The following is a 14,719-nucleotide window of genomic DNA, read 5'->3' as shown; positions in this document are numbered from 1 at the left end:
CGATCGGTCATAGGAGGGAAGCGCGCGTATAGTTATCGATATCAACGCGTCTGCTGGGACTCGGCGTCGCGTTCTGGAGCTGAACTTTCCGACGCGAACACATCGTTGTGGCTGATATGTGGCGGTGTATGGCGGTGGAGGTCATAGCTCGGCTTGATCGCTCGCGCTGCGACGTGGACTTGTGTTCGGAATTGCGTCCTTCTGGTGCTTTTGAAATGACTTGTGAGGATTATATTGTGGGGAGTTGGGACACAGATCTCAGGGGATTACTAGACGTTATCGACGGCCCCGCGTGCTGGCAGGGTCGCTGTCGAGGTGGTAAGTTGCCCTGTGAACCAAAAATGAGTGAGATATATCATCGACGTGCTCATTCTGGGTCAGTGCCGAATGTTGATTACAATAATATTTTTCCTCAGATGGCCATCCAGTGCCAATTCCAGCCTACTTAACATAGAAATTACTGGACTACGCAGAGAGCGCGATAAAAACACCCAAAGAGCTAGGAAGCGGCATCACAAGTGCGTCAATTATTATTATTATTATTCATTCCTCAGGCTTTTCACGACCTTAGGTCGTATGTAGCCCCCTAGCTTGTGTGCACTGCTCCATAGGATATATACATTTGATAGCGTTACCACATGCGAGATGTCCGATTCAGATCTTCTTTTTCTTCACCCTTCAGGAGCCAACCGTTTTGTCTCCACTGCAAACGCGATGGCGGCTCTGACAATCTTAATATCAGGTTTCCAAGCTCTTCCATTCGCTACACACGAATCTCCTCCAATCTCAGGTTTACCTCCTAGCATCTGTGACAGATTACCGAAGCTCGGCCCTGTGGCCTCAATCAGCGCGCGACGCTGCTCATTCCACCGTGTACATCGAAGCAAGAAATGAGGGACTGTTTCTCGCTCAATGCCACATTCGCACAAATCGAATCGGCCTTGCCGATTCGATGAAGATATCCATTCAGTCTGGCATGTCCCGTACGGAGTTGAGCTAGTATTGCTGCTTTCTCCCGATCCAGGCTGTCATAGAGCATCTTCGTGTGGGGTCCTGGGAGTGCCGAATCCAGCTGGCGAGTAAACTGGCCAGTGGTCCACAGTTGGAAGTGGTTCTTCCGATGTTGTTTAGTATTCGCCCACACCCATCGCAATGCCGACGCCCGGAGCTGGACTTGCGCCCAGGGAGGGGGCTAACTTCGCAGTTCTCTTCTGTTGCTTCGCGTGCGAGGGTATGTGTTCGCGTAGTATTCTCGCGGTCTTCATCAGTTGGTGGCTGCAGGCTAACCTTAGTCCCCATCTCCAGCAGCTGGTCGATTGTGTTGGTGATCCTCGTGATAAGAGCCTGTCCGCCTTGAAGGTGCGGCTTCGCAAGCGAAAGCAGGACAGCAGGGTTGCTCACGACGATCACAACCTGGATTTTGTACGGTGACATCTGGATACGAGGGAGCATTGTCATGACATATGAGACAGCCTCCAGCACCATCCCCAGCTGTGCGTAATGAGCGTTGAGCGAGTCATCGTTTCCGACCGTCCGGTGTGACGAGGCGATATCGACTTGGTTAACACGAACGATCAGCCCCACTCCGACCAAACCATTGCGGACGCTGACACTGGTGAACAACCAGAGACGGGCATGGCCAGCCTCATGCAGCTCGTTCATATCAGATCCAACAGTGATGATCAACTCCCTGAGAGACCGTTGCCATGGATCTAGAGGGAAGGGTCGAATGACCTCCATGTCAGACAAGCATTGTGGTCCGTACTTCGCTAGTATTTTGAACGGTGACAGATACCTCCCATTCTGCATTGCGGCCGCCGCTCGACAGGACCAGAAAGGGTGATCCCTTGGTAAGGTGTGGCAGATGATCCAATGCTTCATGATGCGTGCTCGAAGGCGTACGACAGTCGGTTCAATCCCTGCCTCTGCCTCGGCGATGGCGAGCGCTGTGTTCCGGAAGACGCCCACGATCGCCTGAGACGCGACTCGCTGGATGGCTTCGAACGGCCGTCCGGTTCCCGCCGCAGCAATAGAATCCTGTCGTATAGGGGCACCACACCGATGCTGCATAGTCAATCTTTGATGTGACTGTGGAGGTAAAGAGCTGGCGAGCTACCGAAGGAGGTAACCCGCGTAGTTGTCTTAGTGCAAGGACAGCTTTCATTCCTTTATTCACAGTCTTCCCGATATGTGATTTGAACCGTAGACCCTGGTCGAGTATCACACCAAGAATCTTAACTTCAGGCGCTGGGGCAACACTCGCTCCGTTTATGTGTAACGGGACCGCAGGCAGTTGGCGCAGCCGCTGGTTCCTTGTGAAGTAGATGAACGATGTCTTCTCCGCCTCGAAGGTTGCGCCAGATTGCGCCGCCCATTCTAACGCTCGTGGGATGACCTTCTGCTGGAGTATGGTTGTATTCGCCTCAGCAGACGAGCCTACCGTCCAACGTGTACAATCGTCAACAAAGGCGAGTGCTCCCTTTCTTCTGGTGATAGAGACATCCACCAGATTTGCATTCAGGAATAGGAAGAGAATAGGAGAGAGCGGCGAGACTTGCGGTAGGCCCGCATGCTCGATAGCCATTTCCTCGGATTGGTACATATTTACGATGATCGACGCCCGTCGCGAGGAGCAGAAACTGTCAACCCATCGGATTAGGACCTCCGGGATTCTTCGTTCTCGCAGTCTCTGCAACAGGACACCCCGGTCCACTCCGTTATATGCACCCTTAACATCGAAGCTCACCAGACTGAGGACTTTGCCCTCACGCCACGCATCGTGTATCTTTTCCATTAGGATGTTAAGCGCTTGCTCGCATGACCGCCTCTGGCGAGCGCCAAAATGATTTGGGGGCAGTAACTGGTGCTTTTCGACTAGGGCTGAGATTCTGTTGGCGACGACTGCTTCTAGTACCTTTCCGAGAGTCGCCAACAGCGAGATAGGGCGGTATGATTTTGGCAACGATGGGTCACGTCCACTCTTGGGTATCACCACGATCTTAGCTACCTTCCAATCGCTGGGGAAGTAGCTGAGTCGGAGTGACGCTTGGAAGATTTCGACGACCCATTGTTTCACAGTAGGCCATATTTGTTGCCATACCACCACCGGCAGCGCGTTTGGTCCGGGGGCTTTCCATGATGCCATCCTCTTTAGAGCCACTTCGATCTCGTGTTCCGTGATCATTTCCATCGGAAGGGCGTCCGGCAGCGATTTGTCTCTTGGCGGCTCATCCTGGATATTGGGCGGCGGCGGAAAGAAGGTCCTAAGAAGCGTATGGGCCTTTCCCTGATCATCATTGATCGTCTGGTCCCCGAGCGCAGTGTAGGGACTATCCCTATGGATTGGTCACCTGACTGGAGGTATCGTGCCGCTTTCCAGATGTTGTCGGTATTGTCAAGGAACTCTCTCCAATGCCGTCGTTTGGTGTCACGGATTGCTCGGTGGTACTGTCTCCGTAGATACAATGCCGTGTCTTCCAGCGCCGTAAGGTCGACTCCATACCGCCGAGCTTGCGTGCATCGATTTCGGGCCCATATGTACGTGTTTCGCAATGCCGTTAACTCCGATGTCCACCATCGCTTGCCGTATGGGGATGGCCGCACAACCGGGACTAACTGGCGAATTGCTGCGCTTACCCTGCGAGTCAAGTGCCCTGCAGTCGCGTCTAGTTCGGAGCGGTCGGTGATATCTGTGATATCCATCTCTAGGTCTCTTAACTCCCTGTTGATGTCGGCCCATGGAGCTTCACGGAATGAGAAGCGGATTGTCGGGGGAGGCGTTGGTCGTGCTTCGCTCTGGAAGGTTGTTTCAATTGCACGGTGGTCTGACCCATGTTCAACAGGGTGGATGCGACACCGCGTGACCCGCCTGCTCAGGTCCGTTGACGCAAGGAAAAGATCGATGGTCGACCGATATGGGCCTTCCTCCCGGGTAAAGATCCCTCGGGGCAGTAAGCTTGTTAAGCCCCAGTCCGCCATGAGGAGCACAATTGGTTCCGCTTCACCCTGACGGTTCCGCGTGGCCACTTGGTTTCCTCCCCAGAGCTGGTCGTGGCGGTTAAAGTCTCCCACAATGAGAATGTCAATGTTGTCCCCGTACTCGCTCTGGACTCGATGATAGGCTTCCCGGATTGCATCCAGCCCTTGAGTTAGTGTCCTAGTTCCTACGCTCCCTTTTCCTGGCGGAATATATACTGATACTGTTAGAGTTGGCGAGGGCGTAAATAGCAGTATGGCGACAATGTCGGCTGACGCAACGTCGATCTGTCTGTGCGGGAATGTCTTTTTGTTCGCCCAGATCATGCTCCGGTGCGGCCTCAACCCTCCGACTAGCGAATGCCGCTGTGAGGGCCAAAGCGGTGTCCAATTAGCATGTGTATGGGAGCATACAGTATCGTTCATCAGGAAAACATATGGTTCCGAGATCATCAGCAAGTCACAGGATTGCAGCGACCGGTCGTTCAGGAGGCTCAGTTGGGTCTCGGGGCCCTTCCTCAGATTGGCCTGTAGCACACGCAAATCTCTACTGGCTACCATTGTGTCGAGAGTCTGCTCGTCTGGCTATCATCTCCTGCTCTCGTCGACGGATCACTTTCCACGCTTCATCCCATTTCGGGCAGTTGCGGTCGCTGACGGCGTGGTTGCCCTGGCAGGCGGCACATTTAGTGATATCAGATGTGCATTGCTGGATGCGGTGGTGGCCCGCACATTTGCCGCAGGCTTCAGGGTTTGGGCACCGGTCTTCCTTATGATTATACTGTTGACACTTGCGGCAGCGCAGGGGTCGCTGTCGCTCATATAATCTATCAGAGAACGCTGCTTCCCCACGCACATGGGCGATACGACGGCTAAGCAATGCATCTGCATCTGCTTGTCGGCACAGATATATAGCCATAGATCCGTATCGTTTCTTTCCGCTTAGCCAAATGATCTTTTTAACCTCTCAGACATCGTTCTCGTCTTGGAAGCTTCTTGCGAAATCTTCCCGTTGCGCCCCAGACGCTTCAAAGACACTTTCCTTCTTGACATCGTTCAATTTGATGGGGAACCATTGTTCGCCCTGCAGCTTAGCACGTGGTAGGGAGTCTAACCAGTGCGTTGCCTGGCGAAGATTCGCGACGCTTTCCTCCGAGTCGACAAAGATCTTCACCGTAGACCGCGAAGTAGGTTTTACCCCCACAATGTCGACGTCCGCAGTTGTAGTATCATCCTGAAGTGCGGTACAGATCCTCTTCCGTGTCTGCGCGAGGTCGTCCACTAGAGTCTGGGTATCCTCTCTAGCAGAGCGTAGATCCAGTACCACCGCAGGGAGGCCCAGTCCAGTGTGCGCCGCCCGGGTGTTAGACGATGCTAACGACGATTGCGAAACGATGGATGCCCAGCTTCTTCCTGGGCTGCTGACCTGAGTACTAGGCGACGTGGTGGGTGGCCCCACTGACACCGACTGGATTAGTTCTTTCAGGTTGGCGACCTCCTTGTGGAGCTCATGGACCTCTTTCCGCGATTCATCCAGTTCCTTGCGATATAACGCTGCTTCGGCCGCGATGGCCTCCACGTTCTTGTATGCTTCTGACATGCGTTTGCATTCCTCCCCAAGTTCGGCGTTTGCAACCCGAAGCTCGGTGTTCGCTCGTAGGACCGGTTCAAGGTAATGCAGAATCTGCTGCGCTAGGCCCTTGGTTTACGCCTAGCACAACAGACAGAAGTTACAGAACCCCGGTCAGTAGAGGGAATGGCACGTGACCAGTCTGGGTTTTCGTCCGAGTTTCTATTGGCTGAGAGTATTTCATCTTTCCTGCCACCAATTTTCAATAATATGTAAAAAGAGAAATGGTTTTAGAGTCTGGCGGATGCGGGCCTTCTAATCATACTAAAATAATCTCCATCCGGGCGTTGTGGTGTTGTGGTCACCTGCCACAATTTGCCTGTTGGAATCACTTATTAAATGGAAATCCCATTGCATCCATTGCATCCATGACATAACCTGACGTATCTCCCTATGACAGCCATCTATTTACTACCGGGTACCTTGACTACAGCCATTGCTGGGACCCAGAAAGGATTGTCCCCGATCTTAGACATGGCTGTCAGTATATCTTCGTCCAAGTCCCACTCTGCACACATCGTCATGTTCTTGTCTTTGGTCTTTATATCCTCACGCAGTGTGGCTGCCTTCCCATCGTCCAATAGGCATGCCGTCCGTTCGAGCTTCTTCTTCTGTGCCAGCCATTGCTCATAGCCCTGAAGAAAGTAGAAACCAGGGAAAAGCAATTTCTTCCGTTTCTCAACCTCTTCATCATGGGCCTTTTCTGCTGCTGCCTTGGCCTTCTGTTTTGCCTCCTCGGCAGCCTGTCCAGCCTGTTCAGCGGCCTGTTCAGCTGCTTCTGCGGCTTTCGCTGCCTTCTCAGCCGCCAATGCCTTCTCAGCCGCTTCGATCGCCTTTCCGAGGTTCTTTCCGTTTTTAGCATCACAATACTCCACCTGGAAGGTGAATTCATCAAAAACCACGAGTTTGTTCTTGTCTCTCTGATGCTGTTCCCATTCTTCCTTGAGACTCCGTGTCTCCTGTCTGGCCTTCTTCAGTTTCTCTTCCAGACTCTGGTCATATTCTTTCATCCTTTGATCATATATCAGTTTGGCGCGGTTGTAATGCTCCAGCTTAACATCGTACTCCGCTTGGGCCTTTTTATATGCGTCCGATCCTTTATAATTAGAGATTTCTCGATCAAGTTTATCCAACGTTGCTTGATAACTCGGACTATATCCGTAAGCCCTCATCGAGTCGGCGACCCACTTCCGTTTTTTTTCAAGGGGTTTCAAATAATATTGAAACGGGAGGTGTGGTATGGGGGGCCGAGGCTCAGGTATTCCAGGCAGCTGAGCAGCCAGTGTTTTGAGGTCCTGACTTTTAGGCATCATCATATCATCGACGTCTTTCATCCGGAAATTTGAAACGCGGTGGACAGCAGCATCTGTCGGTAGATAGGAAAATCTCAGCCGGACCTTGTCATTCTGGGCAATCGGTGTCGTCTTCTTCTTTGTTGTCTCGTAGATTGGTTCGAATTCAACCATGATGTTCGAGGCTGTATCGTGTTTGCCATAGAGGAAGGGTTTGGACGACCCGTCACCGCCGATCTGAAGACTGTGCAGCAGAACTTCTTCTTCTTCTCCGTTTGTTGCATTAACCAAGTAGTGGATGGGGTATTTGACGCCGTATTTGAACTGTTCTGAGGTTAATCCTGATTGCTATGCAAGAGTGTACTGTGGTGCCTTACCCGAGGATGCGAAACCCCAGCGCTATCCTTTCCCTCGATGGAAACGTTGGATTGGTCATTGCTGATAGGAATACCAAAAACGGTGGAATACTCGCCGGCTTTTGCTTTTGAAAACTTAATCTCCGAGATGAGCTCTTTCCGATGCTGCCGTAGGGAATGCACGTTGTCCTGAATATCCCCTTTCGGACCCTTGTTGTCCCGTGTAACTTTTACCTGGGCATTCTGGTTCTGATCGTGGTTCAGAGGATCCATGTCCAGAGGCGCTATCTCTCGTTCTGTTCCCTCTTGTTAATAGCGCATTGATGAGAGTTCCAGAGCAAAACTTACCAGTGTCCTCTCCAAAGGTAACAACCCTAGGACCGTTGTGGCTCCCAGCCTCCAGATGAAGCGAAAACTGGACCAGACTTGTAAGCTCCGGGTTCAGATGAATGATGTTATAAATCAGCTTCGGAATGTCCTCGTAACCAGGTAGTTTTCCCATTAACTCGTAGAGATTGACGACATCATCTTGCTGTAATGATGGTTAGACACTGCTGTTTCTAGGCCAGGATGTACCGTACCTTCATGACTCTCCAGTTATAGAAGTCGGACACCGTGGAACACCATTTTGGTGGACTGAGATAACGCTGTCAGTATTCTTTCTCCACTCGTTTGTTGATAAACGTACTTGTTGCAGAGAGTTGTATCTCCTCCATTCGCCGACCAAGACATGGAGTGAGTCATTTTCTTCTCCGTGGACGTTTTCTTAGTCCCAGAGTTCTCTGTCTGGCTATAGTTGACTTCGGCCTGGAAGCCATAGCCAGATACCGAAGCACTGGCTGCTGCCTTGAGCATCTTCTTTTTCTCCTCCACAGAAGAGCCCGCAACAGAGTCGGATTCCTCGATGGAAATCAACTTGCCTCCCAGGTGAATACTGCGGGCGAAGAAGTTGCCTGTCCCATCCGTTAGTCTAGGTATAGTGAGTAAATGTGGCGATCATACCGTATCTCTCTTCAAAATGAGTCAACTCCTTCAAGGTACGTCTGTTTCGCAAGTTTTCAACATCCTTTTTGCACTCGTCACTTAATTCCAGATTTTCTTCGTTCAGAATTAGCTCCACGCGTGGAAACTGATTGACCAGGTTAGTACCTGAACCTCCCATGTCTCTGGGGGAGCTTCATTACCTCGTAGACAACGTGCATATAACTCGAGTCATTGAACTTGGAACTCGCACTCTTGTCGTCAGTACCCCAGCTCGCACCTCCCTTTACAGCAGCGCTGAAACCAAAACCCGATCCGCCACTTGTGGAAAAGATCAGCATATCCTTCAGAATCCTGGTCTGAAGGGTTACTCACACAGCAGCATCGACCGACTTTGATGAAAAGCTACTTTCAGCCATTGTTGTTTCCAGAGAGCCCTTGGTCTCGAACACGCGGACCTGAGACGCGTCCTTTATCTGGAATCGGGGGATGCGGAAAGAGTGCTATAGTCGCGATTAACATCCAGCCTGGCATAAAGGGAGAGAATAGACATACCCCTGGATGTGGAATGCCGAGTTTATGCATCTCCTTGGATGCCTTTTCGGTGAGTTTGAATGTGATGTCGTATTCCGGCAGCATTCTCGGTTTCACGGCAAATACTTTGGCCGAGTTAGCGATAGGCAGAAGGCAGACTATTGCAATGACAACCTACCTGAATAATACGATCTTTTTACATCAACAATCCCCGTGCTTGGTCGTTTGATATCCGGTTGGCCTTGGACTTTGATGACTTTGTCAATGGGGCCAGTTCGCAAGTACTGACCGCACAGGAGGTTATTGGTACGCATGACAATTCCCCATTCCTTTTCGGTCATATTGACAGGCTGACTATAGAGATTATGAGCATTACTTCATCCACAATCGAGCGAAAGGGAGAAATGAAAGAGAATACTGACACAATAGTCCTACTTTCTTCAGCTGCCCAGCTGCTGCTCTCAAAACTGGAAGTCAGAGGCTTTCCAGTCGGGGCCTCTAAAAAGTCGACTGTCCCTGTCTGCGAAGTGTCAGTGGCATCCGATCAGGGAGGAGAGTATGGATTTCTCACGTTGGTAAGGTCAACGCCCTTTTTGATGAATGCGTCTGCGATCGAGTCCAACTCTCTGCTCCTTTTCTTGGTCAGGATGTAGATATTGTGTTTCACCTGTTATTATTTGTTTAGTCCCATAGTTGCGTTGGAAGAAGACAGAAATGCCTTACGGGTTTCGCATTTTTATTGGCGGTTTTGTCGTGAGACTCTTCGGCTTCGGCGGCATTTCCAGATTGTTCAGAAGTGCTCGTCGATGCATTGGGGCTTTCCTCCATGTAATTGTCGAAAGTAATCTCATCGGTCACTTCAATACCATCCTTGGTGCAGAAAGGTTTGTTCCCACTACACACACATTGTTAGACTGAGCATAACCCCATAATTAACAAAGACCTACTCGTCCTTTGAGAGATGTCCCTCGTTCAGTAGATAAATTCTGACGATGGCCAGGGCAGATGTCGCCAGCTGCGATGGTGACGGTGCCAGTTTACCCCCGGACATTGCTTTTCCTTCTATCTTGTTGTACTTGATGACAGTGAGTAGAAGCTTGCCATCGTTTTTGATCACATCTTTCTTTTCTGGCGCCGTTTCTCTATTGTCACCGTTTTCGGCTGTTGGTTCTGCAACTGGATTATCCCCTGTGGCCGTTGGGATGTCTACATTGGTTTCCGACATATTGAAAGAGAATATCAGACTGTTGATGGATTTTTCTTCGGAGGATGAAATAATTTCCGGTCTAGAGACACAATGTGCTATTTGTGAGAAATCAAGACGCAAAAGAGTGGGAGCTTCTTAATATACCCACGTCCCTCTCGTAACGAGCTGAAAAGTGTCTTTCAGCTCAGCTCCACCTGCAAGTGGACAGCAATCGAAGAATCAGCCAATGCCAACGCGAATCGCGTCCATATTGCGAGTCAATCTGCAGCCAAATTCATCAGGCCAGCTGAAGACCCCGCATGGATGAACATCGTTGCTGCTTGTGTCTTCGGTCATATCCAGATGTGACAGTGGATGGGGCCAAAGGTTCGCTAGTGGCGACTATCATCTCATCGCTGCCAGCCACGACGCCGGAGACGTGATGCCGGCTCCACCGTTTGACATATCAAGCTGACCGTCGGGTCATTGAGACGATCTCATTATTCTCTGTGATGCTCTCTCCAACACACCATCGCCATTATTCGCACTGCCTCCTCACGGTCGGACTTGGCTTTCTCTGAAGAGCTTCAATTCCTGCTACGCAATTTTATTGCTCCGGCCCATCCCGTCCACCCGCCCGTCCATCCGCCAACCTTGTTTCTCTCCGCCCAAGGTTGTCGTTCTTCTCACCATCCCAACCCGAGGCTATGCCCTCCACTTCGCCGCCGTCCCACAGTTGAATTCCATCGCCGACGTCGACAAACTCACCAGCCAAATAAAAAAGTTCCTCGTAAAATGTGACCAGCTTCAGGAAAGACAGAAACAAGTTTTACATGACTAGGACCGTGGCTACCTCAAGGACATCTACGTTGCTTAGGCTATGGGCGCGGCGCGGGGCCTTACGACCCAACAACGCACGTGACTACCTGGCTTGAAAGCTTTGCTGTCGACGGAGTTAGTTCTATGTCCGCTTCCTGTTGATTTTAAACTTGGATTTAACGACTTTCATTCGGCCAACACCAAGCTCTCTCTGCTCTCTGAGTCTAATTTTGCTAGTGCGACAGCCCTATGCTAGTTCTTTTGTTCCTTCTTCAGCTCATTCAAATCATTTTGGAGCCTATCTGTCGTCTTCGCATAGAAATCCACCGTCTGCTTCCAGAGCGCCTCGCCGCTTTTGCCTTTGTTTGCGCCCCCTGAAAGAAGCGTGCAGACAGCCATTGTATGGAAATACCTGATATCAGCTTCCAGAAGCAAGATCTTAGCTACAGATTTTGGTTTTTTCTCGGCTGTTTCGACCGAGGAGCGATGAGAGGCATCCGCTAATTTGATGCAGTTTTCTGTAGCAGTGGTCACGATGAATCCGGCAAATGCTGTGGTTAAATTAGCTTTTAGCCTAGGTAGATGGATAAGGTAAATGTCCAACAAAGGGATTCAATCAAAGAAACATGAGAGGAAAAGAGAGAAGGAGGGGGGGGGAACTTTAGGACGTACGCGTACAGTAGTCACTCTTGCCGTCGGGGGCCTCGATGCATCCCCCATAGCATACCTCCTCACGATAGAGGTAGTTGGGTCCGTTTCCATTCACGCAATGAACAAGATCATTGTCAGAATATTCTTCGTCATCTGAGATTCAAATTTAGCACATCTAACAGTCCTTGATGGGCATGTACTCAATAGTTGTTGTGCTTCCTTACTATCGGGGTTCTTGAGCATGATCGACCTGCCACAGTAATTCAATCCATCCTTGCAATTGAGTGCAAGGATTCCCTCTGCAAGAAACGCGGAAACTGCGAGCAGCGCTGAAAGCTTCATTGTGACTTCAAGGAGCTAGGAAACGTGATTGAGATATGGCGATGAAATGAATATTGATGGGTTGGGTATAGAAGGTATCAATTGTTGTAATCTGCGGGCATTCCGAGTCGGATATCGGGTAAGAGGCGATTATTTATGGGCTTGACAAGAGTTCTTCCTCCTAGTGACTCGATGCCTAAGTGAATACATAATCCAGTGGTCTGGAATATGATCTACAGCACTATTGATAACTATCTGACCATCTGACCTGATATCAAAGCGGTGGTTTGCAGAGTGGAGGGTGAGCTGAAAAAAAAAGAAAGAAAGAAAGAAAAAACATCCCTACAATCATTGTTATATAGAATGAGAATGATCTACACTGCTATACATACTATTCGCTGTTCAGTGTTTCCCTGCATGATGCTAGTGATTGCTACTGGTAGGTTTCAATATTCTGGTGGGCCCGGCAATAGATTCGGAAGCGGGTTAACCCGCTCCACATTTATGATTACAACTCGCCTCAAGGAATACAACATTTGAATACAATACGTCCACAGTCTGTAAGAACTCTAATCCCTTATTCTATGGGTTAGGAGGGTATATACGGGGTTAGCCCATATTATCAACCTCATTGTGAGGGACATTCTGCTTGATCTGAAATCTGGTAATACAAACGAGGCTTTCTCTATCTAGGAGAACCTTAATGGAGCACGCCAGTCTTTTTAGGCCGTTGAACCACATGGAAAGCTTCGGATCCTAGCTCTCTGCATTCACTGAAGTCCGCAACGCACACAAGTATGGAATAACAATTGTAAGCGCATGAACTTCACAGATAATTCCATTGAGTACGAATGGATACACGATGGAATTCAACCTTTCGAATGTTAGGGGAGTATTTTTTAGTGTTGCCTCACGTGATATCTTCACTGACACTAGTCACACTACTGAGGGCTTCTTTAAGAGCTCAAATATTACCCACCTAAGAATCGATATTTCATTTAGGAGATGGCGATCAACGCTGTGACCTCACTTGACGTAGTCTCGTTTAGTAAGGCAGAATGTAGATCAGACTATGTTGCTTCACGTGTGACCCACTTTCTACCCGGAAGACGAGCTACCCTCACCCGTTAACTATCAGGCTCTCCGCAGTTATTTCATCGTTATTGCACGAGGCCTGGGACATGTCAATATCGCCTATTAGATATTTATTTTCCTCCTTTCTCTTCTCTTCATTTTCGATACTTTGAATCGCACAAGTTGATCCATGATTAGCTAGGAAGCTTAACACCATGCAGCAAAAGACTTAGTATAATATATCAAGCAATTATATCAGACCCGAATTCATCAACATCGCATAATCCGCTGTTGATCACTGTTCGATGACATGCATCTATGCCCTTGGGCCTATCGGGAAGTGGTGTGATATCACTTGTAGAACCACTTGCGCTATTGAACATTTAAGCGCGATATGCGGGACGAAGGCAGCGATCTCTAGATGCAGAAGGCGATATATATATCTTGGTGTCCGTCAATTTTTCGAACTCGCTCGAAACTCTTTCACACTGCACCGAACAAATCCCCTCAAAATGAAGAACTTGGTCCTCATTCTCGCTATTGTTGCCGCGGTGCAGGCCCAGTCCTTAAATGACATCCCACCCTGCGCGGTCCCATGTTTAAAAGGTTCCATTAAAAAGACTACGCCGTGCTCGAAAACAGATTTACGCTGCGTTTGCGCACCTTTAAATTTCGATAAGATACGAAACGACGCCACCGGCTGTGTTCTCGGCGCCTGTGGGCCCGATACGGGTTCGTTTCATAACCTAACAACTAAGACAAGATCCGTTAACTAACGGGCAACTTACAGGCAAGGTAGGCAAGGTGCTGGACGCAACAACAAAACTCTGCAAAACCCTGGCCTAGCTAGAGCTCCCGAGAAACAACTATGATTTGGTCGAACCCCCTATGTCGAGCAAAGTGGGGTAGTAAAAGTACACCCGAAATAGTTTAGTTTTGTTTGTGTCATGATTTCTTCGTTTGGACTAGGGGATTCTCGACACTCTGAGAATCGGGAGATATCATCTCTAAGAAGAGGGGTGAATGATATATACATGGGGAGTAGCGCGCGAGTCCAACGTCATTGATTTCATTGTTCTGGCACGGAACATACTGTAACAGTGAGTTTTGGTGGCATATGCTAAGATGCTTTCCAGTTAACCTCTCGTAAGAGTAGAGAGTTGAAGTGCTGTATTTATTCAGGAATATTAGAATCTGAGACATACAACATTGCTAGTTTACTTTATATAATCCTATGTGTATCCACCACCACAAGTTCCAACGGATGGTGAGGAAGCTTGTTTTCTGCTTCGAGGGATTATCCCACCAACTTGACGTTTCTTTTCTGCAGGGAGATGAAATGATTAAATAAATAAACGAGAGAACTTCTTAAACCGTTGGGGAGCAATAAAGTTGACCAAAACTGAGTGCAGTCGATGCCACCGATGGCATCAAAGGTCATGACCCGTTCGAACGCCGCTAGTGCTATACTTTTGTTGAGTTAAGATGGTTTATCGGCCTAGGTTGAACGTGCTGCAGAGGTTAATAAACGTTGATTTATTATGTAGGCAGTGGTTGACCCTAGAGAGGCATGAGCAATGAGCGTTCCTGCTATGCACGGTTGACTGATGCATATATATTTGGGCTTGCTGCCCATTCCCCGGCAATGCCGCTGCTCTGTTGCTTCTGAAGCTTTTGTTGAGTTTCAGCAGTCTTCAATGCCGCTGAGGCTCCGATGGCTATCTTGCCTTCCCCCCTGAGACGCGCTAAACCTTATATGGTAAAGCGGACAATTGGGAAGCATGTATGTTGAACAAAAAGGGGGCGCCCCGTGTCGTGGACACGGTCAAACAGAGGTATGAGGTGCAGGACTATTCAGGTGCTCCAACAATGTAAAGCACGCTTCCATTCAGGGGTTACT

General features: G+C 49.4%; 3 protein-coding genes across 3 annotated transcripts; all 3 read right to left on the bottom strand.

The window, feature by feature from the left end:
- Positions 1–844: 844 nt before the first annotated feature.
- Positions 845–4,536, bottom strand: N7532_009715 (uncharacterized protein; the record flags this gene model as incomplete). The annotated part of the gene is made up of 5 exons (XM_056622206.1): positions 845–1,114; positions 1,198–2,064; positions 2,747–3,335; positions 3,464–4,341; positions 4,390–4,536. 5 exons carry the CDS (start codon positions 4,534–4,536, stop codon positions 845–847), a joined length of 2,751 nt encoding a protein of 916 aa, XP_056473012.1.
- A 406-nt stretch (positions 4,537–4,942) lies between these two features.
- N7532_009714 (uncharacterized protein) lies at positions 4,943–9,993 on the bottom strand (the record flags this gene model as incomplete). The annotated part of the gene is made up of 15 exons (XM_056622205.1): positions 4,943–5,667; positions 6,018–7,221; positions 7,275–7,549; positions 7,602–7,785; positions 7,835–7,889; positions 7,942–8,206; positions 8,256–8,382; positions 8,438–8,555; positions 8,610–8,737; positions 8,790–8,893; positions 8,947–9,122; positions 9,191–9,288; positions 9,340–9,435; positions 9,492–9,663; positions 9,716–9,993. The coding sequence occupies 15 exons, from the start codon at positions 9,991–9,993 to the stop codon at positions 4,943–4,945; spliced, it is 4,005 nt and encodes a 1,334-aa protein (XP_056473011.1).
- Positions 9,994–11,025: 1,032 nt separating this feature from the next.
- Positions 11,026–11,766, bottom strand: N7532_009713 (uncharacterized protein; the record flags this gene model as incomplete). The annotated part of the gene is made up of 3 exons (XM_056622204.1): positions 11,026–11,324; positions 11,446–11,577; positions 11,649–11,766. 3 exons carry the CDS (start codon positions 11,764–11,766, stop codon positions 11,026–11,028), a joined length of 549 nt encoding a protein of 182 aa, XP_056473010.1.
- Between the last annotated feature and the right edge of the window lie 2,953 nt (positions 11,767–14,719).

Source organism: Penicillium argentinense (assembly GCF_028826775.1).
Source record: "Penicillium argentinense strain IBT 30761 chromosome Unknown utg000009l_segment0_segment0, whole genome shotgun sequence".
NCBI classification, from domain to species: domain Eukaryota; kingdom Fungi; phylum Ascomycota; class Eurotiomycetes; order Eurotiales; family Aspergillaceae; genus Penicillium; species Penicillium argentinense.
The sequence above is the reverse complement of the archived record's forward strand: the minus strand, read 5'-3'. Positions and strand labels throughout refer to the sequence as shown.